The 26,760-nt window shown below is 39.4% G+C and overlaps 3 protein-coding genes across 3 annotated transcripts in view; all 3 read right to left on the bottom strand.

Annotated features, from left to right (window-relative positions):
- LOC108576557 overlaps window positions 1–1,358 on the bottom strand; it is a 168,161-nt gene extending 166,803 nt beyond the window's left edge. The window contains exons 1-2 of the mRNA XM_017939571.1: window positions 1,294–1,358; window positions 187–313 (exon numbers count right to left, since the gene is read on the bottom strand). Coding sequence (XP_017795060.1) covers window positions 187–313; window positions 1,294–1,297 — 131 coding nt within the window. The 5' untranslated portion in view covers window positions 1,298–1,358. The remainder of the gene's footprint in view (window positions 1–186; window positions 314–1,293) is intronic.
- A 1,680-nt stretch (window positions 1,359–3,038) lies between these two features.
- Window positions 3,039–5,083, bottom strand: LOC108576555 (tubulin alpha-1 chain). The gene is made up of 3 exons (XM_017939569.1): window positions 4,983–5,083; window positions 4,247–4,469; window positions 3,039–4,165 (listed from the first exon to the last, which is right to left on the bottom strand). Exons 1-3 carry the CDS (start codon window positions 4,983–4,985, stop codon window positions 3,039–3,041), a joined length of 1,353 nt encoding a protein of 450 aa, XP_017795058.1. The 5' UTR covers window positions 4,986–5,083.
- Window positions 5,084–11,482: 6,399 nt separating this feature from the next.
- The window catches only part of LOC108576539 (tolloid-like protein 2), a 63,027-nt gene continuing 47,749 nt past the window's right edge, over window positions 11,483–26,760 (bottom strand). The window contains exons 5-15 of the mRNA XM_017939551.1: window positions 21,240–21,632; window positions 20,393–20,571; window positions 17,928–18,158; window positions 17,410–17,634; window positions 15,679–16,146; window positions 15,298–15,420; window positions 14,585–14,903; window positions 14,167–14,458; window positions 13,688–13,901; window positions 12,735–12,985; window positions 11,483–12,178 (exon numbers count right to left, since the gene is read on the bottom strand). Of these exons, the coding sequence (XP_017795040.1) occupies window positions 12,008–12,178; window positions 12,735–12,985; window positions 13,688–13,901; window positions 14,167–14,458; window positions 14,585–14,903; window positions 15,298–15,420; window positions 15,679–16,146; window positions 17,410–17,634; window positions 17,928–18,158; window positions 20,393–20,571; window positions 21,240–21,632 (2,866 nt within the window). The 3' untranslated portion in view covers window positions 11,483–12,007. The remainder of the gene's footprint in view (window positions 12,179–12,734; window positions 12,986–13,687; window positions 13,902–14,166; window positions 14,459–14,584; window positions 14,904–15,297; window positions 15,421–15,678; window positions 16,147–17,409; window positions 17,635–17,927; window positions 18,159–20,392; window positions 20,572–21,239; window positions 21,633–26,760) is intronic.

Genomic DNA, 26,760 nt, shown 5'->3' with positions numbered 1-26,760 from the left:
ACGTACTGTAAAATAACAATCTCAAAGCAAAACTTATTGCTAATGAAAGTAAAACATTTATCAAAAGAAAAGATTTTTTACATGTTGGTCAGAATAAGGAACTAATAACTAAAGAAAGAAGTATTTGTTAAAGTGACACCTTGAATGATAGAAAAAATGGATACATATGAAATGTAAAGTACTAACCGCTTTTTTGTGAGACTGTTGTATGGCCTTTCTATCGCTATTCCCACTTGGCCATGCTTTTCTAAGCCATGGCTAAGCGGCTGCAGCGAAGTTAAGGAGAAACTCATCTTCATGGCTTTGCAGTGGTCTGTAATATAACAAAAGTTCAAATTGGAGAAGGAATTATCAATGTTTATTGTGCAAAAAAAGAGTATATAACATTAGCATGTATCATAATAATATTTTCTACCAATCTACAGGAACTAATAAATAACAACAATATTACATAAAATTCTAAAACTGTATTTCATTTCTGAAGCATTTGTACTATTAAAGTGATATATCTTTAACCTTAAAAATACAATAAGTAAAGTACACAATACAAGTGCTTACACATATATTTATAATGTATACTACAATTATAATAAACAGGCATGGCGTAAAAGCGACGTAAAAAAGTATCTTTTAAATATTAATAAACAGTAATACTTAAAATAATTACATGTTTAGTTTATTGAAGTATCTACACCATTTTAAACAATTATAACGCTAGGGAAAGTTTAATGAACATAATGTATCACATATTTTCATGCACACTTCTTTATTTGCAAACATGAGAATAGTTGTGCCTAGTTATATTTAAATTTACAAAGGGACAACGAAAGAGTCGCGAATATAACCTCTAGACTGCCTTGTACAAAGATACTTTCCTTTATTTCAAAACTGTCAAATGTCTCATACATAATTTACTTGCCACGTACAAAAAACTGTATCTCACATATGCGAAAATACTAAAAATATTTAGGGGAACAAATTTTTCACACCATTCTTTGAATTCCTAAATGAAAAAAAATACTCAATTTCAATGCATTAGACGCAACACGACGTAGTATTTTCTACCTGAATTATCTTAAACACATTGGTCTGACACACGTGTAAGTACAACATTTTGGAGTGTAAGGTGTACACATTGTATACACATGCAATTCGTACAGGTAGAGCGTAAAAGTGTGTACGTTTTATCAGAAATACATGAGTCTCGTATATACTCCGGCTTAAGTTACAAGATAAGCACACAAGAATATACAAAGCCGTTCTAACGTTTGTGTCTCCCACCGGAATACTCACTCATTCTTATCGTAAGTGGTCATGAAATAAAGTTAGCATTCCTTGAAATGGTTTCAGTTTAAATGTATTATTCAGCACACGAGAAAAAAACGTGATTGAGGAAACCGGAGAACGTTGCAACGAGAACTCGAGTTGGAGGGGCTGTACTCCACTGCATACATCCAAGGCACAGCTTCTTGCCTTGGAAGTAGGTATGCAAACAATATATCGATATATAGAAGTTATCGATACACCTGTGCCGAGACATTAGTCCAAATATACGTGAAATAAACTTTATTCAACATTTATTCAACACCGTCACTTCGGTTTCGATGCATCGAATGTAATATTGTATCGATATTTGAGCAATGGTTTTTACATTCTTTCCCAAGGGAAACGTTACTGAAAACTTTTGGTAATATTACATTCACTCACTCATATTACTCGTTGCAATCTTGAACAGACAGACGATCCATTTGGGCGCACTGTTAATTGCATGTAGATAACATTTGCACAATTTTTAACCCAACGAGACCGCCAATTTTTTTTAACAAAATACCGCCTTACACACCACTGTGCACACCGACATGCACCAACGTGCACTGTCGTACTACGCATGCGTATTCGCGACAAGTGTAAGCAGCTACGACTCATGGCGGATTCTTAGTAAGATATCTATTCTTGTTATTGGAATAAAGCGAGATGAACTGATGCGTAAGAAACTAAGATAGGATAGAATTAGGAGAGATATTCTTGTATTCGCAATAAGAAAATAGAAACTACGATAAATTATTAGACAAAGTACTTCACGGTGTGTATGTATCGTATGTGTACGTTTATTTTTGAAATGTATTTCGATCGAGAGTGTTGAACTGTTCGAGATGAAACGTTCGAACTACTCGGACAGAACGATCTCGATACAAACAAAGTGAAGAGAAATTGAAGAACGTGACACTATTAGGTACTAATTTGCAACAAAGACAATGTGAAATAAAAATAAAATGACGTTTTATTAAATAAATGAAGTGTTTTATTTTATACCAACTTTCTTGTATTTTTTTTAGAAATTTCGATGTGGCTTAGAAAAAGAATTTAAATTTTTATTATAAATAATTTCGTTATTATTTTGCAAGAACCTTATAAATTACGTATGAAATAAATTAGAACATTGAACATAAACTTCGTATACTCAAATCATATGTATTACATCGATAAGTTGACAATGGACAGAAAACCACAAATTTCCGCGTTCTTATATTTCAACATATCTTTCTTTCCTGACGCCAACAGTCATATAATCTTTATGTATAAACATATCAATTCGCATTACAACATATTACGAGCATATATAACTGCAATTTTTACAATCCTCTACCAGTTGGTTTACATACGCAATATCTCAACCAGTATGTAAATAAATAAACGTTAAATATTCTTCATTATTAAGTATTTAAATTAACCTATTGCTCACATACTTCTTACTATACCTTGAAAAAACCCGTTCTTTTTAAATTTTCTAATGTCAGTTTGCAAAACGTCATGAAATATTAATAGAACTAAGAAAAATCGCGTCATTTATTTCTTAGATCTACAAGATCTTGAGTTCTTCTTAATTGTCAAAAGTATCGAATTCATACGAACTAGTCAACTCAAATGATTCGGGAAAACATACAAAGGACAGGAGAAATGTATGAAATAGTAACAATTGCAAATCAAGTTGTTTATTTCGAATTGTACGTCATTGAAAAATCTCAACGAGATTCAGTTTAGTATTCTTCGGCTCCCTCTCCCTCACCTTCAGCGGAATCCATACCAACCTCCTCGTAATCTTTCTCCAAGGCTGCAAGATCTTCACGTGCCTCAGAGAACTCACCTTCCTCCATACCCTCACCGACATACCAATGCACGAATGCTCTCTTGGCGTACATCAAGTCGAATTTATGGTCAAGTCGAGCCCAAGCCTCTGCGATAGCAGTGGTGTTGGACAACATGCAGACAGCTCGTTGTACTTTGGCAAGATCACCACCCGGTACAACGGTGGGTGGTTGATAGTTAATACCAACTTTGAATCCAGTTGGACACCAGTCGACGAATTGAATAGTACGCTTAGTCTTGATAGTTGCGATGGCTGCATTAACATCCTTAGGTACAACATCTCCTCTGTACAACATGCAACAAGCCATGTACTTTCCGTGACGAGGATCGCATTTTACCATCTGGTTAGCCGGTTCGAAGCATGCGTTCGTGATCTCCGCGACTGAAAGTTGCTCGTGATAAGCCTTCTCTGCGGAAATGACTGGCGCGTAGGTGACCAATGGGAAATGAATTCTTGGATAAGGTACTAAGTTAGTTTGGAATTCCGTCAGGTCAACGTTAAGGGCGCCATCGAAACGAAGCGAGGCAGTGATCGAAGAAACGATTTGACCAATCAGTCGATTCAGATTCGTGTATGTAGGTCTCTCAATATCCAAGTTACGGCGACAAATATCGTAAATAGCTTCGTTGTCGACCATAAATGCACAGTCGGAATGTTCTAAAGTAGTATGGGTGGTGAGAATTGAGTTATAGGGTTCAACCACGGCAGTAGAAACTTGTGGAGCTGGGTAAATTGCAAACTCTAGCTTAGACTTCTTTCCATAATCCACAGACAAACGTTCCATCAACAGAGATGTGAAGCCAGAACCAGTACCACCTCCAAAGGAGTGGAAGATGAGGAAACCTTGGAGGCCAGTACATTGATCTGCAAGTTTGCGAATACGGTCCAAGACAAGGTCAACGATCTCCTTGCCAATTGTGTAGTGACCACGAGCATAATTGTTTGCTGCATCCTCTTTGCCTGTGATCAGTTGTTCTGGATGGAAGAGCTGACGATAGGTGCCTGTGCGAACCTCGTCTGAAAAAAAAAATTTTCGAAAATTATTTTAGTCTAAAATAAATTCTGAAACTATTAAAAAATTAGATAACAGTTACACACCGACTACTGTAGGCTCTAAGTCGATGAAAACAGCTCTGGGAACATGTTTTCCGGCACCCGTTTCGCTGAAGAAAGTGTTGAAACTGTCATCACCTCCACCAATGGTTTTGTCTGAGGGCATCTGACCATCAGGCTGAATGCCATGTTCCAGACAATATAATTCCCAGCAGGCATTACCAATCTGGACTCCAGCCTGGCCAACGTGGATTGAGATACATTCACGCTGAAAGAATACAAATAATTTTAATTAGTTGCCACGTCGCTATCGACAGACAAATTAAAAATTCCGCAAAAATTCGTTCGTAATTATTAAGAAATATTTTTAAAAATCATAAACTGCATCGCATTTAATTTCCAGTAATATTCAAAACGAATTCTCCACGAATTTTTTTGACAGGCATCATTCGAGAACTATCGATCGCGTCGCCGAAAACGATGCGCACTTCCCCCGCCATTCGACAAACTGGAAACAACGAAACCGCTCACTTTTTTTTTTTTGTAATATCTATGTACAATCCGTAATCAATGTCTCCTATAAAATAAGCACGTAGATTTACCGTGTAAGAAATAAACGCTTCGACTATTTTAACGGTATCTGAATGCTAAATCTGAGCCATGACGGAAAGGGTGGAGCCGGCCGGTGCAAGCGTCATACGAAGCCGTCTTCCCGCGACTGATACTGCCAATCTAACGCGCCATTCCTCGCGTGAAAAATTTCGCAGAAACTTTCGCTTACCATTTTGAAGTCTAGGGATGTGTTTTACGCTCTTGTAGAAAGTGGATAGTCGATAGTTAGAGCAAGTAATGGAGCTTCCGCTATCAGCCACGCACAACGGTAGAACACCAAACGATTAATGCGCGATGGACGCTCACCACGGTATCTTATACCACCGACTATCGACTCTTTTGGCGTACGATCATTGGTCGCTACTGACCTCATCCTCAACCCGGATTGGCTCATGGGAGACCGCAGAACGCCACAGCGCCTCCACGCATGTTTTCTACTCGCAACATATAGTACCTTGCCCCCTGTCATGCGACATGTATTTTATTGATTTTACAAATTTCGACGGGTGCAGCAAGGAAATTGGTATCTAATGACCTGTTCATTGACTCGATAATGATTGATTCGAGTCTCGAATATTCGTCGTGAAGATAAATGCTACAATTGTGATTATTCTTTCAGTGTCAATTGAACCATAGTGCTATGGGATATAAACGGCCATATACGACGAAGCCTGAATATTTTTACGAGTTTCTTCGAGCAATTTGGAAATTTCTTCGAACATCACCAGGTTATATTTTAATTCATTTTTAACGTAGATTCTCGTTGCTAAGTAGGTTATGCTAGCAACCGCTAACGTTGCTAGGGAAATGCGCGGACTTTCCGTTGATTACACGTACGTATAATATAATTACGTCCTTATTAACGAAGTATATCATGAACACCGGGGTCGTGTAGCGTAACATATTAAACGTTACGCCGTAACTAGTACAATTCTAACGCTAATTACTATTCTTGGAAATATTACTTTTCAAGAGTTCTAATTAGAAAATTAGAATTGAGTTGTTTTTTCATTCTGAATTATCGTACAACGCTCGTTACTTTTTAAAATACGTTCCACGTATGGTTACGATCTATAGCTGGTAGTTTCATCGAGAACTACTTTCTATGGGGATTAGTCGAAGAACAATTTTCATTACATGCTACATATACCAGATAGTTATAAGCCGATTTTCTTGATCGTTGTGTGTCACGGAATGATTTTCATCAGAATTTCGCGTTGCAAGTGTGAAAAGATGCTCGAGAGAAAGTTTCACAGCCGTGTAAAGTGGTACATAAGTACTTACCTTATTTTTCTAACGTATAATTAGCAAATTATTTTCCGTTAATATTCTGTGTCGCAGATATTACATTACTTCGTAGTATTTGTGAAAAAAAGGTACAGTTACCGTTACACAGCCGATATTCTTCAATTGTATGCAAAATTGACTCCAGCCTCACAACGAAAAGCGAACAGCAGAGCAATACAAAACAACGCGACATTTATTCTTAGTTGCAAAACTACCGCGGTTGCTTATGGGCGTTGAACTTGCCCATTGGTTAAGAATAGACATTGCGTCGTCGAATTTCTATTCAGAAATTACCTGCATATACCAATCGCGGAAAATTACGGTAAATAATACTTTACTTTTTACTGAGTTTACTTGGATATCTTTTATCAATGATATATCCTATTATAAATTACGAGTACCGTTATATTGAGATAAAATTCCAGCAAACAAAGGGAGGTTAGAAAGGTATTTAGGTTATAAATATCACTTTTTGGGAAAATGACATAATTTATTGAAATTAGATGAACAGAAAATTTCTTACACATGATTGCGGCCAAAAATTTTCTTCCAAGTTGTTACATATTTTTTAACATTATTTTCAGGAGTTATTTTATTTATTTTAGGAGGGAAATTATGAAAATATTTTAACATAGAAAGAAGGAATGGAGAAAAGAAGTAAATAGTATTCTTCTGTTTCAATCGTGACTTCCTGAAAGTTGAAATTGTCAAACTTTATGCATACTCAATTCAAGAATAAATAAAAACATATTTCTGAAAAATTCTGCTGTTGATTCCAAACAACATTGTTGTTAAAAAGGACCAAAGAACACATGAAAAAAATTTGTAAGAAGCTGTATAAAGTTGCACACACACAAAGTTAGCAAATTGAACATTCATAAAATAGAAAATTGTCTCTCTATCCAATTTGTTTAAAAAATTGAAACAAACATTGAAAGAACCAAACAATAATTACGTAACATGGGATGGAATGCTCGGAAACACCACGAGTGATATTGATCACCTGCATCCTGGCACAAGTAGCCATTTTTCGTGCCATTTTACCCAATTCTACGAACGGATCAATAGCTTCTAAAGAGCGAGTCTACCCTAGACAAAAAAAAAAAAAAAACGTTCGTTGAACAAAAGAGAGCCGAAAGGCTCATTAATGCGACACCCGAAGCTATCGATCAATAGTTACGCCTTTCTTTCTTCGTCTCTTGGATCATTCCGGTGCTCCTTGACGCGTGAAGGTGGCAAGGAAGGATGAGAGTCGACGCGAGAGAGCGCATGTGCCGTACGGCCGCTCACTTTTTCTAAAATTGGTCACAGACGGTCGGATCTTGTCTAAGGAAAGCGGTAAATCGCGACGATCCGCACCTTTGGTGGACTTCTGCTGGGTGGGGCACGGACTATTGCCGCTGGAAATAACTCATCCGTAAACAGCGCACGCAAAATAATTGCGTACTCCCTGGAGAGCGAGAGCACCAGAAACATTTTATTGTTATTATTCTCTCGAAAACAAAGAAGGAATTATGGTCTGTACCACTGACGAGCAATTCGTGACTCGCTGAAGTTGTTTGTGCGACCCACTTCAGTCAGCTGAAGTGAAAAATTTTTGCTTTTAGCAGGATGTATGCTGAAGCCAAAGTAACTAACATTATGGGACGAGATTTGGTAAATTTATTTTATTTTCGTGGAAGGTTGGGCAGCAAATGGATATTTTGGTAGCAGAATTGGAAAACTGGAGTTAAACTCATGTATAAATCTATCAAATAATTTTTAAGTGGAGTATATAGTTTCAATATACTTTAATACCATAATTGGAAACTTTGCAAAAAATTGAGTTAAGCTCATACATAAATCTATGAAATAATTTTCAAATGGATTCAGAATTTGCGTATCTCATTGAAAAAGTAAAAACCACTTAATTTTTTAAAATTAAAATATACCAATTTATCATTATGTACATTATCCATATTTTTTTTGCTTTCAATTCCACATACTTCAATTACTCAGAATTAAATACTTCAACTTTTTTAATTATTAACTTCTCTTCTATTTTAAAGATTAATCACAACTTCTATCAATAGAAAAATATATTCAGTCTTACTTACGTTGAAGATAACAAAAAATTCCATCCAGTAAACTAACAATTTGTCAATTAATAAATTCTTTTTTTTAGGGATTATTAAATTTCAATTTTGGTCCACTGCAAGAAAAGATTGCTCATCGCTGCTTCGGACGATAGTTACCTGTGCTGTATGTAGGACATGCAACCGTATGGTTATTTACACGTTTACTGGAACGCAAAGTTCATTAACGGTTTATTTATTGGACAAGCTAGAAAGTTGTTAGATAATTTCTCGTTTTGAGAATGAAAATTCGTTAACGGCTGGGAAGATACATCGTTATATCCAGCGAATCCCATTCGTAGTAGAATGTTAATCAGGCTGAAGGTACGGTTCGTTGCTGTTGTTACATTTTCATTTGTTTGAGTGGTTCCTCGTGTATACGTCGAGTCGCGATATAACAATGACACAATTAGAAAGTACGCTGTTTTCAAAGTGATACAAGCACGCGTACTTTCGTTGTCCGTGATCGTTGAAATTTTAGATCACACTTGCATTTTTTCTCGTTGAAAAAAGGAAAATGAGAAATACTTGAATTAGAAGGAGAAAAAGTTGTTTGTTTCAGTTATTTCACTGTTTTACAGGATAACTGTTCTTTTTATAGTAATATCGTTTCTCGTACATGGTCATGAAAGTTGATCGCGAATATTAACATAATCAGTGTCGTTACAACTGTGCTCGATGATGTAACTGAGCGACCACGCGCTTATTGTCCTTGCATTTGTACCGATCTTGTTCACCGAATATAGCTAGCCAGTGTTCTCAAGGCTCTTTTGTGTTACACTCCGTCTGTGTAATCATCTTTAATTCGTTACCGATACAATCGATCGACCGTTGCAATTATTTTGGAATTTCTTAAAAAAATCGCTCGAGATAAATTCTACTTTATCTTTGCATTTTAAAAACGCTGTATCAACAGAGAATCTATTGGAATAGTAGAAATGAAATCTTGATAGATATACGTAATACCTACCTGCAGTTAAATTAACATTCATCCTTGACAATGTTACTATATTTATCAATGACCAATCCCGAACCTATGACATTTAATAGCGGTCAATCACTGATTATTAAACTGGCATTAATCATCATGCTGGAACAAATTACATCGTAAACAACTATCGATCATGCGTAGGTTGTTCCTCGTTATAGATACATTTTTGCAAACTTTTTTTTGTTGCCATTTGAGTCATCGGAATGTTAAATATAGCAACAGTGATAGTAATAATCGTTCTAATCGTTCTAGAGATGAGTAATCAGTTGACGTTAGATGAAGGAAGCTAATTTAGGTGAAGGAGCATTTTTCAATAGAAGAAACGCGTGTATTGGTTGTATATAGTTGCTTAGTAATATATAGAGTGCCTATAACGTGTATTTCTGAGAACAAATAAATCACATATAATTTACAAAAAGGAACTTGACGCGGCGTTTAATATTGCTCTTATCGTCAGATAATAGATAAGGTATTATTATCTATGCGTGTGATCTTTTCTTCTTTGTTTTTTTTTTTCTTTCTTAGGCGTACGATTTTCTTCCTCTGTTCTTCTAGAAGGATCAACATTATATGCGCGTACTCGCTCGCACATGTACACTTTGCACAAAAGAAATTCGAAAGAAAAAAGAGATTTGTCGCCACATTATTGCTCGCTCGTGTTCTATTATACACGCTGCTCTTCTTTCCAAATTTATTACAATATAGGCCTTGTTCGTTTCGTACGATTAATCAAAGAGAATCTTAAAAAATGAATATTATCGCTTCTTGTTTTTTTGCTTTTTTTGTTGTTTTTCTTTTCGTTTAAACTTTCGTGTACCATCTGTGAAGAATCCGTACACCAGGCAGTGTGTCACGTAGAAAAATTCGCCAAAAATTTTTGGAAATTTCGAAACGTCGACGTACGACGTTCTTCTTTTTTTTTTTCTTCGCTTTTTTGGCCGTTAATAAATAATTTGCTTCTTAGACGATATACAGTGTACAAAGAAGAACGTTTCCAAATTGTCGGAAACGCGAGTACTTCGATGAATTCGAAAAAGACACATCTCAGTTTGTTCGTTTTTTGTTTCTTCTTCTTCTTTTGTTTTCTACTCATCGTTTTAGCTGCAAGTTTAATACGAAGTGTCCAATACTCAGATCGCGATTCCATTAAAATTGGATGATCTACGACAAAATCATCGAGACTTCTATAGTTACCCTAGGCTGTACTTTCACGGGAGTACCGAAAATTCTTTTGCATCGTTCTGTATGCTATTGTCTCTAGTCAATTTAAACTTAATTAACGATATCTATCGTCGATCCGTCGACTCGTTTTTTCTTTTCTCAGCGGAATCATTTTATTCTGCAACAAGTTACTGTACGATTACTGGCAATATGTATATATATATATAGTTGTTTTTTTTTTTTGTTTGCTTCATCAAATATCTCGTTCATTCCGAAACGCAGACGAAAGTACAGGGTCGAGAATCGTCGTAGAATTCGTGTATCCGCACGATACAGCGAGACATTTCATTTTTCGTCGTCAATCCTATAACTACGATATAAAACGGCACGACGTCTACATTCTAAACTTTTTTATCTATGTACAATAAACGCTCGACGAGACAACCCGCGCGTTAAATAAAACGCCCAACAGTTTTTCGATCCAACAAACGGTCGCAATATACGAGAGGCCTCGCCGTAACATTTCTATCGCTGGCTTGTTTCAGGATCGATCAGCGCTATAAGTCTAAATTTATGTCTAGATTATTCCAACTGTTTTTTTCTTTTTTTTTGCCTTTTTCTCCACGAGTCGCGTCGTTTGGAAGAGTTCCATCGAGAAGAAGTTCTCCATCGCTTAATAACTTCGTCCTCGCAATTTTCACTCGAAACACCAGTTCATCTTCGTCCCGCAATTCTCGCGTGACAATATTAAAAAGAAACGTCTTCAATCGCGTACGTTTTTCATTTTTTCCTCTCGCGGAGACTTTTCGAGAAAATGCAACGAACGTGTTAGCATCTAAGCTCGTCGAGATAGAAAGAAAGAAGAGGAGTCGAGAAGGATTGTAACGGTCGAGAAGAAGAAAGTGGGGTGATCTTTGAACGTGATCGAGAATCGTTCTTTTTGTTCTTTTCTTGTTTTATACAGGGCAGTTTTCGTGAGAGAGAGAATAACGTCGACACCCCTCTGACACTTTCTTATCGTATTTGGATATATATATATATATATATGTATAGAGAATCACTTTGGCAACACCACCCTTCGTGATAATTCGTCTTTCTTCTTGAACATATGCCGTTTCTCACTGGGCTTTCGAGGATCGAGTAGTTAACATTATAATGCGCTCTACCTAAACATACAATGGCACGATTGGCCTGATTCTAGGCCGAATTTCAGGGTCGTACACGCTAATCCAAATGGTTAAGCCGTTTAACTAACGCCATCGCTGACGGAATAAATTATCCTTGACGCTCTCAGACGGTTCTTAGATTAACAAAGGAAACGGACATCTTCCTTCGTTCCGTTCCCGGTTAATCGTCCGCATTCATGTCTCCAAAATATTTCATGACAATCTGATATCTGGTTGTTTCTCGTTCTGTTCAAATACGCGGATTCATCGATAGAGAGAGAGAGAGAGAGAATGTAACAAGTTTTTTCACGGCCTCGCGCGATTCCAGCAAGATTCACGTTTCTGCCAAAAGGGCTACGTTTTGCATCCGAGTAATTAAGCTTTACTCGTTGTCGTCGTCACTTCGATCGTTATTCTGCAAGAGTGAACCGATGTGGAATCCGTAACCCAGTCGATTGGCGAGGCCTGTCACGGATCAGAGATTCTCCTCGTCCACGTCTTCGTCCTCGGAACCGCCGTAGGTCTCACTGCTGTCCTGTCTGTCCACCGCGACGAACAACGCCATGAAACCTTTGTTCGATATCGTGTCGTCCGTTCTGAACCGCACCAGCAACGCCTCGTTCATCGAGAAGAAGTTTGTGGTATTCTAGAAGGAAAGATTATTTTTCTTCTTATTTTTATTCTTGTTTAATTTTATTTCAGGCATTTCACGCTATTGATAGGTAGGTTAAATTGTAGGATTATCAGTACTACATTTGCTCTTCAAGTATATTTTTTTTTAATTATTACATTTGTGTCGAAATTGCAAAAATTCAATTTTTCAGGTGAGAAGAAAGCTTTTTGTGAATTAATGTAAAATCACCTTTGCACTGATTTTACCCGTTAATTATGCTATTTATATTTATATTTCTTTAGTCGGATAAAATCAGTGTAAAAGTAATTTTGCATTGATTCGCAAAAGTGCTTTTCTTCTTCCCTGAAAAATTCAGTTTTTCCAGTTTCGCCACTTTCACTATGGAAACGAAGATGCGACTGAAGAAATAACTTGCTTCTCATCCCGAGTCCCAAATAATTTTTTAGCGAGAAGCTGCGAATTTGACATAAAACACTCGTTTCTCACGTTAGCTCTTAATTTGTAACATACAATAATTAAAAAACGATGCGTGGAGAAGTAAGAACGCGAAGAATGAAGGTACACTTACGCTACTTCCACAGTATCGTCCGTGGAGGAGGCCAGATGTGTCCATACCAGAATAAACCTCGACGAAATCGTAATTACACTCGTTCTCCGATTCCAGTTGGAACGTAACGAAAGTCAAATGGACACTTTTACCAGTCGGTGCCTCGATCGACCAATCGCAGTCGGTTCTGTGGTCGTAATTATGCGTGCCGTACTTGGCGTGCGAATATAAATACTTCATCTCGTTCGTCGCAGTCAGGAGGCCGCCGCAAGCTGTGTGAAAAGAGATTAGGTGAACGAAAATGCGGTGAACGCTCGAGATTACTCGACGCACTCGATTTATATATTTGGTTAAATGGACGTTTGCGGTATTTGTTGCGAGCGTGGAGCTCGTGCAGTTTCGATGCTCGAAGGAGATTTTGCGGCGTTAGGCTACCTTGACTGCTTCGAAAAATACATTTTCTGATATTTCATTGTTTTCGAAATAAGTCGAAATTTTGATTTCTTGAGAATGACAGTGGTAGAAATTTTAAATGCATTTTGCACGAAATTGTGTAGGCTCTGTCTTAAGTGAAATTCTGTTTTTAATATTTTTAAATACATTCTGTATCGTTCGACGTAGGATTGTTTCGATAGTTTAATTTTTACTCGAGTTATAAATAAATAAATGGCTAAATTTCCCTGTAAACGGCGAATTCTTTCTTTGAAATGCTGCCATTGTGTTATTCTTCAATTAAACAAAGAAATTCTAGATCGGTCGGTAGACCATTTAGTTTTATTTAATATTCCATCAAATAAATTTAGTTTCAGGAACTTTGTCCAAAAAATTTGGACCAAAAAACCTGTACTTTTCAGACAGATCAAGATAGTTTGAAGACAGTGTTGGAGTTACGACACAATTCTTTTTAGATCAAGCCATCTTTCATATGACAGACGTTTGGGTAATTACTTCGTTTAAATTGATCCTTTTCTCACCTGTGCTATGAGTCGCGAGGAAACCCTTTCTTTGGACGGAAGCGTCGCTTTTGAATACCATGTACATTTGATATCCCGTTGCCAGGATTGGATGCGGCTCTTTGGTACCGCAAAATTTACCAAGAACATGGCTATCCGGAGAATCGCCGTCGTAAATAGCGATATGATCGTAGTTGCATTCTTGATGAGATTCCATCTCGAAGACTTTGAAAACCTGCAAGATATTAAAATTAAATAAAAACAAATATTTATATATTTTCTCGAACATCGAAGTAATTCAATATTTGACCATGAAAAAGACTAAAAAGGTCAATCGAAAAGATCATTTCAAGATCATCAAAGATTTAAGATTATTACAACAATGTCATTAAAATGACCAAACTGAAGAGATGATTTAAGATTGTGACAACAGTATTATTAAATTGACTGAACCGAAGAGATGATTTAAGGTGATGAGTACAATTTTCTCAAACACTGACCAACTTGATACGGTGTCCTGGTTTAGTAACAAAATGCCAGACACAGTCCTTGAGTCCAGGATAATAGTCTGGATAGTTGGGCGACGTTATAGTACCCATAGGTGCGACGATTTCGTATTTGCAACCACCCTCCTTGCAGTCGTGTCCATTTTCGTGAAGCGTGAAGCCGTTATGACAGGAACATTGATAAGAGCCTATTGTGTTCCTGCATTCGTGCTGGCAGCCGCCGTTGTTGTTCGCACACTCGTCCATGTCCGTGAAGAAAACAGCGGCAAAACCAGTTTTCTGAATACTGTTATCAACGGTGAAGCAGAAAAAGACGAAAAAAGAACAAAGGAACGAAATGTATTTGTAACAAGAAAGAAAAGAAAAAAAATTGTAGCTTTAGAGAAACTTTTCGAATTAATCTCGCTCTTACCTATTGTCAGACGTAAACATCACTCTTATAGAATTCCCCTCTGACGTAATTAACGGCGGTAGCCTGGTACCGCAGAAGATTCCATGTTTCCTCAGAATATCATCTCCAAGTTTGCTGCTCACTTCGACAGAATCGAATTCGCATTCCTGTTGACGAACATTGTTCCCCTCCACGTCGAAATGTGTGAAATTCAACGTGATACGATATTGAGGCGGCGCTATAATCTCCCAGATGCACTCCTTGTTTCCTGGATACGTCACCGGAAACGACGGACTCGTGATGGTTCCGTTGCTGTCCTCGAAAACTCCGCCACAGGCATCTGACGGACACGAATGTACACGTTAATTGACGGTAATCAATCGACGTATCGAAACGGTATCTTCTGTCACGTCGTACGACGTGAAATATCGAATTTCTAATTATCCGTTGATTAATCGCTCGGTCGATTACTCGCCTGTTAAAAAAATTCGAATATTTCTGTTCTCATTCCTCTGCTACACTATTTAACCCTTGCGAGTCTCGGGCAGTGCGTTAAATAACGAACACTTTTACCCAAGAGAGGCTTTTGGGAAGAAAGTTGGCAAAGGGACGAGATGTTATTATCAGAACTGTGACGTAAGGGTAATGTACGCTTTAAAAATAATCAACACAAAAGTATGAATTCGTAATTATATCAGACCCTCAAAGGGTTAACAATACTCCACGTAGCTCACCTTCGCAATGCTTCCCATCGGAGTGCAATTCATAACCAGGTTTGCAGGAACACTCGAATCCACCGAGTGTGTTTATGCAATTGTGCTCGCAGCCGTGCTCGATCAGAACACACTCGTCAAATTCTAAAAAATTCATCAAAGAAAGAGAAAAGTCAATTAACAAAGGGGTACCGGTGTATCCTGCTTATTCGAAAAATTTCATTCGTCTCATTCGTTCCTCTTAATACCAGCTTTCTCTCAGAATCCATTTACTCGTTCAGAAGAGAGAGAGAGAGAGACCGTCTCTCGAACGTTGCCGGGGATCAGGATAAAAGGACGAGGCAAATCCAATCGACGGCCGTTGGAAGCTCGATCGAAGTTGAGGCAAGGAGGCGCGCTTACCTTTCATGAACGTGGCGGAAAATCCTGCTTTCTGCACCGATCCGTCGCTAACGAACTTCACCAAAAGTTTGTTGCCGGTCGACTTAATGTCCGGTGGTATTTTGTAGCCGCAATATACCCCGATCAACGGCGAGTCAGCGTAATTACCGTCCCGCACCTCCACGTAGTCGTACACACAATTGTCGTGATTCTCGATCTCGAACGATTGAAACTTTAACGCCACTTGGAAGTTCTGCGGTACGGACAACTTCCAGACACACTCCTTGCTCGATTGGTAGCCCTCCGGGTAGTTTGGCGATTCCAAATGGCCCGTGTCTTCAACCTCGATTTCACCGCCGCAAACGGCCTCGTAGCTCGCCGTGAATCCACGATGCCCGGTCTGATGGCTGGACGTTACGTATGTAACAAGCATTCGACTTCCGGTGGAGACCACCGGCTCCTGCATCTTGCCGCTTCCGCAGTATCGACCTGCATCCCGATTAAGTCGCTTCTGTGAGTACGGTTCTTTCGGTGATCGAGTCGATTTTTATCGGGGTTGGTTCATGTGAAATTTCCCGATCGCGGATTTCTTTAACCTTGATTTTTGAGAATTATAAAAGACGATTGTTCTTCTGTCTTTCGAGTGTTTTCTGCGGCTTTTTCGAGAGATGGATTTGCAGGAAATTGGGGTAATTATTGGATGATTGCAAAAGTTCGCCAAGATACACCGCTTGTGGTTTATTTTCAAGTCAGGAACCAAGTTTTGCAATCGTTCAGTATTTTTTATACGTTGGAAGGTGGATTTAGCGTAGTTGAAACGGCAAGACGATTAGGGGAAGGAATTATCTTAGAAGAGAGGAATCATGTCGGAAATTGGTTTGGAAAAGTTCGTTCTGGTTTGTGAAATTTGGAAAATGAAGAACGTTTATTGGATTCTCAAGTTTCGCGACTGTTGACTCGAGAAGTGTGACAAAGTTTGTCAGTTATTTTGATTAAGTGAAATTGTTAAAAAATTCAACAAACTTTTGTTCAAACTTGCGATTACGCGAAGCGGTAACTTCATATGCACCAACGTAATATTTTTTGCGAATTTGCGACAGAAACTGAAGAATTACTTGGAAGGACGTAATATTTACATTATTAATTAAAAACCGTGGTCACTTTACCGGCGAGGTTTGTTATTTCACGAGGAAAAAAGATTGGAGTTCATTTTCATTCGTTAAACGAAATCACGTTGCATTTTTCAATCTCGCAGCTTGAAAATGTGGAATTTTTCATTAAAAAGTGATTCTTCTTCTTTTTCAAACATCGATATCTTCCTAGTCACGAATTTTACTCGTGTAATTCGGGATATCCTCGGTGCACGAACTTTACACTCTTCTACGGAAATAACTGTCTAGAGTAATCACGATACATCGATCACTCCGTGAACCTAGTTCAACGCTTAATTCCCCCTTGGGAAGAACCGCCACGCGGAATCCGAGTTAAACAGAAAATCCGGCCGAGTAAAATATGATATTCATATTGGATAGAACCGCGAAGGATTACACAAATCTTATACAATATCGACAAGCAAAATCCTTCTATAAATCATTATTTCGAACGAAATCGATTATTCTTCGTTCAGGCGTTTCGAAAAAGTTTTCAGCCGAACTTGTAGCTTCGCAATTTCCCGTTCGAACTTATTTTTCACGAAAACTAGACGACCCACGAGGAAACTTTGTTCTATATTTTTTAAGCGATTCAACTTACCTAGTACGCTACTTTTGTACCAGTATCCGTCTCTAATCTCCAGGTAGTCGCTGCGACAAAAGTTGCTCTTAAATATGTCCAACGATGTGATGTTCAGAACGATTCGTTCGCCATGTGTCGCCGTGATCCTCCATTCGCATCGTTCGCCTTCCGGTGGCGGTGAACTGTTCGGGTGAGTAGGCGATCCGAAACTTCCGCTGTTCTCTTGAAACGTTCTGCCGCATTCTGCGTGAAAAGAAACGAAGCAAATAGTTAATTGCAAATTTCTCTGTCTTTTTGAAACAGTAGTTTGCTATGCGACAAAATTTCTTACAATTGTGCATGGGAGAGAAGTATTACCGATTATGAATTATGTGAGAATACTTATGTCTAGAATACTGATATTAATTACGTTTATTTTAAGTTCAAGTTAAATCAATTACACATTTATTAATATAAGAGAAAAAGTACATTTATATTAAAAGAAAATTCTTCGGGGAAATCAGTGTAGTAGAACGATAGTTTTTTTAATAACTTACTATGACATTTATAAAGAAGATTCGTTTGAGCGATATCACCCTCGCTAAGCCGAAGTCTCTGACCGATCTCCGGCCGCTTCTTTCCATGGATTTCCATCGGGAGAATAGTGTCCAAGTACGTTCCCCTTGAAAACGTGTTCTTCGCGTAGTGCATGATCGAATCATAGTCGTAGGGCAGGCCAAGAGAGTTTACTTCCTCCTCCGTCAATTTGTTAAAATTGTACTCCTGACCTACAAAAATTCAAATTCGATCAGGCAACCTTCACTCTCAATTATCGCTCGAACATAAGTCAAATCACAGAATGAAGTATTAGCTATAGGAAAGAGTTCGCTGCTTCTGATTTTCCAGTCTATGAAATGAAACCGAGGTATCTTCTCTTTACGTCGCTCATAGGCGTTCACATTCGTCATATTTTCGACGAATTTAAACGACCAATTAGAAAAATCATCCTCAGCTTAGACTGCGAATTTCTTCGACACGCGGCGTATTCGCCAGATTTAGCTTCGTTGAGATCGTTAACAAGTCGCACACCAATATCCGAAAAATCTATCGACAACCTTATCACATAAAAATCACAAAATTTCCACCTCGATGGAATCCCCAAGCTTCCCAAATAACTGAGAAGAATCACCGAAAACAACGAGTCGTTCCATCTTCGAACCCAAAAAATCAAACATTTCCCTCCAAAAAAAAAAATCAGCGATCTCTTTCCCACGCCCAACACCATCAAAACACCCCGTCCGTTCGTCCAAAGTTAACAAGCATACTCAAATTCGAACACGCCGTTCCAACATAACCACCGTTCACAATCGACACAAACATTCAACGCTTAATCGATCGATAGATCTCGCGCCGGGCAACTGGCCCTTTCTCTCTCTCTCTCCCTTTAACTAGGTTCCCCGACTTCGACGTGCCATCGTCGAAGAAACAAAGGCGATCGATTTCTCGTCGGCCATCCAGCAGCTGCTTCCAAAGCGGTGTTCAACATTGTCAACCCGTTTCCGGTACACACACCCGCACACAAACACACATATCTCTCTCCCGCGATTGTTGTCGCAACGGCTATTCCGCGTTTCGACCACGCACAGCCACCCAACAGCCTCGAGTTGTTGTTATTCGATCGGTGTTTGATCATCGAAACGGCCACCCTTAAACGAAACCGCAACAGTGCTGGGCCCCACGTTTCACTGCCACAATTCCAATGTCGTTTCGAAGCTCAAGGTGTAATTTCCACGTGGCAAACAGATGGTCCTGGGTGCTTCCCCCCTTCTCCACCCCCTCCTCTGCCCCCCCACCCTTTTGCCCGTTAATTAAACAGCTCGTTACCATTCTCGTTATGAGTATCCATTAATCGGGGGGACAGGATCGTCGTCGACCACGTTTGTGCGTGCGTGAGTGCGTGAGTGAGTGAGTTCGTGTGTCCTGTCCAGGGGAATCCCGTCACGGCTAGTGTAAATATTAGAATACCGGGTGCCCGATTAGTTGTCATCGCTAATGATTGGTGAGATTTGCCCGGCGCCCCGTCGGCAAATTGGCCCATTAATCTAAAACGGATAGCCGTTCGCCACGAAGGCAAACGCGACACACACACCGTTTCCGGCCGCAAAATCGAACAGCGATTCGGGCACGTAAAAGGGGGCTCCGCTCGCTCGCTCGCTCTGTGCTACCCCGTTTCGAAGCACGATCCTTTATCACGTTCGACAAACATTGGAGGATAGTTGGTCGCGTTGAACGGTTCTTCGCTAGACAATTTGGTTCTTGCACAGTTTTGGACAGTTCACTTTAGTCTGATGATGGTTGGAGAACGAAACATACTACTCTGTTCAAATTGTTGCGGGAGAAATCTTTTTTCTTTTTTAAGGTTGTCGCGGGGTTCGGGGTAAGAATTTTTCTGGAATAGTTGATGAATTATTAAGTTTACGTGATTTCATCTGTAGAAAATGGATAGATTTCTGGGCAAATAAATTATTTACACTTCGATGCTTGGTAGTGATTTTTTGGTCAAACTTTGATTAACATTTCTTAACCTAAACCGAAACTTCCGAAATGGAAACCTTGGTTTCAATCAGTTCAGATGACAAAACAAAATTTGCTAAATGAGCTGAAAATCATCTCAGAAATCGAATTCCAGCGATGCTGTGAATATTAGAAAAATCATTGTTAAGTGTATTCCAAGCAGTAGGGATTATTTTGTAAACGAGCAAACGAATAAACGAATAATTTACATTTTATTCAATTTGTCCTGGAACTTTTTTGAACAGAGTAGTACTGCTGGGATTTCAGGTAGGTATGAAATAGAATATTTTGCTTTTGTAATTTGGTTTTATTTCCTTTGTTCTTTTGTTATGCTGTATTTTTTTCTTCTTCTAATCTACTTTATGTTCTTTGTTTTCTTTGTTCCGGTTCGTTTCTTTTTGCATGTAGAGGAAAGGGGAGGGTAACAGTAGAGGAGAATTTCACTTACCAGACATGATATTGTCACGGATAATCTGTACATGACGATCGCGATCGGGTCTTGTGTGCTCGTGCCAGAAACCAACCACGTGTCCTAACTCGTGAACAACTATCCCGAACTTGTCGCAATTCTTCCCGATACTTATTGCCTGGGGACCGTTTCCACGTTTCCCAACGAACGAGCAGCATCTGCGAAATTGTTTTCGAAATAAAATAAAGTGAAGCGGGCGTGTAGAGAATGTATCGCCTGATACAAAAGAAATAATTCCTCTTGTTACACTTTTTCGATAAAAAAGTTGGATATAAATGAAATATATAACTTATTGAACGATCGAAGTGTGCCCCGATACTGCCTTTTTGCAGCAGCAACATTCGAAAAATAGGAATTTCTTTTGAAAAATGTTTGGAAGTAAAATGTGGAAAAAATGCAACATTGAAAATAGCCTTCGTCACTTTCTTTAATATCTAGCTATAGTTATATTTTTCTAAATAGGGGAAAAGACGAATATTAAGAGTATAAAAAAAAATAGAAATCCTTCGTCCTTCGCTATTTTTATGTTCCCTCTAGCTATAGTCATATTTTTTTTTTTTAAATAGAGACAAAGAAAATACAAATTCTTCATCCTTCACTATTTCTCTCAACCCTTTGTCTATCCTCTAACTACAGTTACATTTTTTCTCCCTTAAACAAACAGGTCTGTGCCCTCATTTTTCCGTCCATAAGGACATAAAAAAAAAAACGATCTTCGCCAAATTCTTCGAGTAAAAATCGAAATTTCGATATGAACTGCACCAGGACAAAAATCCCCAAAATACTCCCCGTCAGATTTATCGAATGGTTTTTTTCGCAGACTCACCCGCACGGTCTCTCCGTGAATAGTATATAATTAGGATGCTCAGCAGGGACCCTCTCGACGAATTTCACGCAAGTGAAGTTCTCCCAGTGTCTCATGGCCTGTTTGAACAGGGCCTTGTGCGCTCCGGAAAAATTCCCATCGATCTCGTACGGTATCACCCCGTGATCCCATACGCGCTCTTTCCGAGCTGTCGCAGCTCTTCGTGTTCTGCTCGAAAATTCGTGTCTCGTGGTGCCACGTTTGTTCGCCAGATACTTCGGCTTATGCTCCATATCGTAGAATTCGATCGAGCGCAGCTGTCGGTCGTGCAACGACACCACCTCGTCCGACGAGTCGTCGAAATCTCGTCTGATTAGGGGAACCTTGCGACGGCGGTGCCTTCTTCTTGGTGTTCTGAAAATCGATCGTTGAATTTGTCTATTTATTCATGGGTACATATTCCCGTTCGAGTACATTATACACGGTTCAGCTTAATCTCTTTTGGCTTATCAACCTTTTCGGCTGATTGCGAATCTAACAAGGGAATACAGTAGTTCTCCAAAAAATATTCGACACGTATTCTTTTATATTGGCAATCGCACACAGTGGAGGGGTGAAAATCGTCCTTAAAGTTCGAGGTAGTAAATATAGTCTAATATATCGAGAACTATTAATTTATTGACCGTAAATAACGAAAGTGTGTTTTACTTGATACACTGTAATAGAATTCTGTATTTTTCATTTCTTTTTTTGTGTTTTGAAAACTGCACCTTTAAAAATAAATTTCGACAGTAAATACTGTAGTACTCCTTATAGTGATACAAACTAAATTATAATTTGCATTTCCTTTTTTTTGGAAACTGCAACTTTAAGAATAACGTTGTACAGTAAATGCTGTAGTACTCTTTACAGCGATATAAACACTGTTTAAAAACTTCGCAGGAAAGGGTGTCTGAAATGTAAAGTGTTAAAAGCAACCAAAATTAGGATCTCCCATTTTCATTAAGTAACACCTAAATTTTCCTCGAAGTAACTATTGAATAAACTGCACCACGGATCTCCCGAGTTGCCTATCAAAATTCACACTCAGAACTTTTAAACCTGCTCATAATCTAGATCCAAGAATTTTCCACAAGAGTCTACAGAGTGTTCGCCCCGAAACGAAGTAAACATCGCAAAATTAGAAGTTCGTATCACTTGCTTCGTTGTTAAAACAGGCCAACAAAATTTCCATCCTCGACATTCCGCGATTTTCCTCGAATCGCGTTTCCTCCCTCTACCACACGTAAACTCGAAAATAGTCGTTCTACATTCAAGAGGTAAAAGACACCCGGTTAATCTTCCCGCGCGCCTCCTTTTTACGATCTGTACGGTTATTTACGTGACGCGAGACCGGTTGAACGCCCCCGTATTTTTCTCCTCCCTCTTATTTCCATCGAAGAAGACTCAAGAGAGAAAAGGCACTTCCGGTGTGGTGAAGCGTGGCGAAAGAAGGTCGCAGAAAACTAAGAGCGGAAAGGAAATAAGGAAGCAAACTAAGAATAAGAAGAAGTGGAGGAAGAGAAGGAGCGGAAGGATAGGAAGAAAAAAGAAGAAAATATGAAACACCGGAAAATTTACTCGACAGTAGCATCGAAGCGTTGAACGCGCACCGGAGCTCGTTAAAAGACTGTAAGACCGGAAAATTTACGGCGCAAAGCGGCAACCATCAAATGTTTAATGTTGCCGGGCTCGTTAAAGGCGAAAACCCTCTCTCTCTCTCTCCTTTGTCAGTTATTAATATGCTATTAGCGTAATATTGAATATTACTATCGCGAGTGTTCGCGAGGTTTACCCTGCGCCCATTATTGTCCTGTAAATAGCAATTTCATCGTGTACCAAAGGCCGTATGTCGCGTCGTAAAATGGTCAGACGTGTTCCAAGGGATAATCAACATCGGTCACCGGGCTGTTGACAAAGTAAATAACGGACAGATAACCGGGATGAAGTTGACAGACTCTCCCGAAATCCTCTCTCTCTCTCTGTGTTCGCTTAGTCAGGTGCTCTAGCGACTTCAATACCGGATGAAATAGTTTATGGATGTCGCGCGAATTGTTCCGAGCTCTCAGAGTCACGCGACACGGCTAAACAAAGCCCGCTCAGGATCGTTTATAAAACGAGAACGATTTGTGAAGAGAGAGAGAGAGAACTAAACGAGGTACGCGACGAAGTTGCCGCAAAAACAGGTGTTCGCGGTTATAAAAATGGCCGCGAAACGCGCGACATTAAAGCTACCCCGCTCTCTTGGTTCTCCAACCCTCTCTTCGCCCAGCCTATTGCTCGTGAATTGAACGCGGCTCTGGAAGGGAGAGAGAGAGCAGCGTGCTTTTTTTTTACGATATCGGATGAAATTGCCACCGGACCGGAACAAACGCGCTTTTTAGAACCCCTACGGTCAAGCGGCATTCCGCGGACACCCTTTTATCGGCGGCAAAAGCAATCGTGGCTAACGAACTGACCGGCCAAGTGTCCAATTCCAACTTTGATGAAACATTGTGTATTTATGCGTCGCGCGTGTTCAACTTTCCGCCGGGGAAAAACGCTACGCGACACACGCAGGGTAAACATCGAGGGTGTGTAATTGGGACTATTGGGCATTGTAAATTTTCTAACGCTGCAAATTCTGTTTTATGGATAACGCCGTGGAGTGTTGATTAATACGACGATGGGAGGTTTGCGTTTTGTTAAGCGACGAAAGGGAATTTGGTGTTTCGATTCACGATCGACGAAAGATCTTCGTTAGTGTTTTTGTGTGAAATCGCGTAATTATAAAAGAATGCAATGTTTATCTTACACGCAGAAAAAGGCAATATTCTGCATTTGATTAATAGAGGATTCTTTTTTAAAATAGTAAAAATAAATGAATCACGTTCTCATGTGAAAGAGTCAAGATTGCTTTAAAAATCGTAGTAAAAATCGTGTAAAATTACACGAGACGTAAAAGAAGGGATAGCTGAAGTTCGATTACCCGAAGAAGCAGGATTTTCTTCTTTTAAATTCCAAAGGTCGCTGAAAGAATCTCGCTACTGATAAAAACTGAGTTACCGCCAACATTCTATCCCGGAGACCCGATAAACCTGGAGGATCTCGTGTTATGGAACTCGATACGAGACTCCCTCGCCATAAGATACAATACTGACGACCCGAGGTCGCGAGGGATCTCGTACGAGGAACCTTGAGAGTGGCGAGGCCAGTAGGTCCTCGAGATATCGACGTCCAGAAACTCGAGGGACACGGGTACCAATGATCGAGGAGTTTCGGGGCTCGATATCAATAACTTTGAAAGTTATGGAACTTGACAACGAAAACTCTCGAATTGTGCGAGATACGTTATCGGTAATGCTCGAATTCTGCAACTTGGTGAAAATAGTTCTGGAATTATCGCGAAACGTAACGTTTCCATTTAACTCGAGGAACATTCTACCGAACGATTGTGATTTCACACTTTAACGAAACTTCGCTACGTTCGAAATGGAAGAAAATCTGGCTGAAAATTATCCCCTTTTATTTTTCTCTTCCCCCCCCCCCCCCAAAAAAAAGAATCTCAATGAAACGTACTCGTACTAAATCCACAATTTCCACGCGGTGTACCTCTACTCGTCGGAGATGGAAATTTTTTCAGAAGCATCTCTTATTCTGACAAGAAAAAAAAAAACGAAAAAAATTCAAACGTTCTTCGTACACGTGAGATTTGTTTTAACCCTTTTACACACCAGCCGGTTATTTTATAGCGAGGCACGAACACGTGCTCTATACACTTAATACTGAAGTACCATTTTACACGTTGTCGTACATATTGGGGTAACGCAGCTTCCTCGACGGAGAGAGGGGGGAAAAAACTGAAGAATTTTCCCGTCTCTCTACATCTAGCCCGCGTTCCCGTTTGCATAATACGAGGAAACGCAATAAAATCCTTCGGCAAATATCTCACAGAGGTACACAGCGGCGTGTGCCGCATGCATATTCATTCGTGGAAACGAGGCGAAGTCGTGAAAAAAACCTTAAGCCACCGTGGCTCGAGATACTTCTCGTATGAACAGTTTAACACGGGGATCTATTGAAAGAAAATGTTCCCTCGTGGAAAAACTGAGAACACGCGTGTAACAGAAAACTAACAAGGAAGTTAAATCTTTCAGCATTTCAATGCTCCATTTATCATACCTTGAAACGCAGGTATTAACGTCTTAACAGAAGCGATGAATTACGTTTTCATAGATTCTGAACTAGTTGGGTTTGAAGGGGTACAGATATTATCCTGCGTTTAATTCTGAATTAATTTGACGTGGAAATTCTACTTTTTTAAATAAATTGTTCCATTGGTGAATTGTAATCTTGTAAAATTTGTATTTTTGTACTCTTTAAAGTATCCTTTGTACAATTGGCATGGGTTCAATCTCTTGTAAACGAGAAAGTTGAATCTTTCTACTGATTCACTGTTTTCGTAAAGACAGCGATGGTAGGAAGAACATATGCACTGTTTTCTGAATGGAACTGCATATTTTTTTTACGTAGATCGACTCTGTGGAACATTTCACGTATAAAAGTATTCGGGTATCATGTTAGAAAAATCAGTACTTTGTGAGATATTTCAAATTTTTGATAAGTGCTCGCTATATGACAGCAGAACGTTCCAAGATCTTCTTAAGTGAAGTATGTGTCGTTTAAAAAACAAGTGCTTTTGCGAAAAAAGTGAAATCACGGAAATATAGATCTCTTCGAGAACTTTTTCCCACTTTTAACCAAACAAAAGATAAAGCCCGTCGAAAGTAATAGACAATACAATTTTCTCTGGAAACACAGAAGAATATGAACAAGAAGCAGCTTAAACTAAGCAGAGCAAAATCTATCGCTTTCATTTGCAACCTAAAAAACTAAGCTTCAAAGAACCAGTCACAAAACTACCCCGAAATCCCAATGTCCCCTACCCAACGAAGGTAGCAGATCCTCTTAATAAACTCCAACAAAATCCCCGTCAAACCAAAACATACCCCAAACTCCGCCCATCGAACCGTACACGTCTGAATCACTGGAATTCCCTCAGTTTAATCTCTCCCCAAAAAGGATTCTCACCCTTTCCACGCAAATTCAAAAAAACCGCGTACACAACTTACCCTGTCTCCCGATTGCCACGAATCCGCTTAAGCAAATAGTATCGAAAGAGAGCAAAATCGAGAAGAAAAGCGAAGAAAAAAAAAAGGAGTGGAAAAGCGAAGAGGGGTTAGGAGTTAGGCTAGAGTGGGAGTGACACTTTGAAAAATAATTCGCGTAAACATCGGAGCTCGCCGCGGAACGAGCCTCGCACGCGTGTGCCGGTCTCTGCCCCTCGTTTATTAGTACTAATTACCGGCGGGGGCGTAATTCTCCCCGGATTCCCTATCTCCCCACCCCGAGCGGCCGCGGCGAGGGGTGAACCACCCTTGCAGCGGCGACTCTCGACCGGCAGCAGTCAAGCTATGCGCTTCTGAATCGGCGCGGCATTACAATTAATTAACGGGGCCTCGAG

Source organism: Habropoda laboriosa, unplaced genomic scaffold (assembly GCF_001263275.1).
Source record: "Habropoda laboriosa isolate 0110345459 unplaced genomic scaffold, ASM126327v1 scaffold346, whole genome shotgun sequence".
Taxonomy (NCBI): Eukaryota; Metazoa; Arthropoda; class Insecta; order Hymenoptera; family Apidae; genus Habropoda; species Habropoda laboriosa.
Note: the sequence above shows the minus strand (reverse complement) of the source record. Positions and strands in the feature narration are given on the sequence as shown.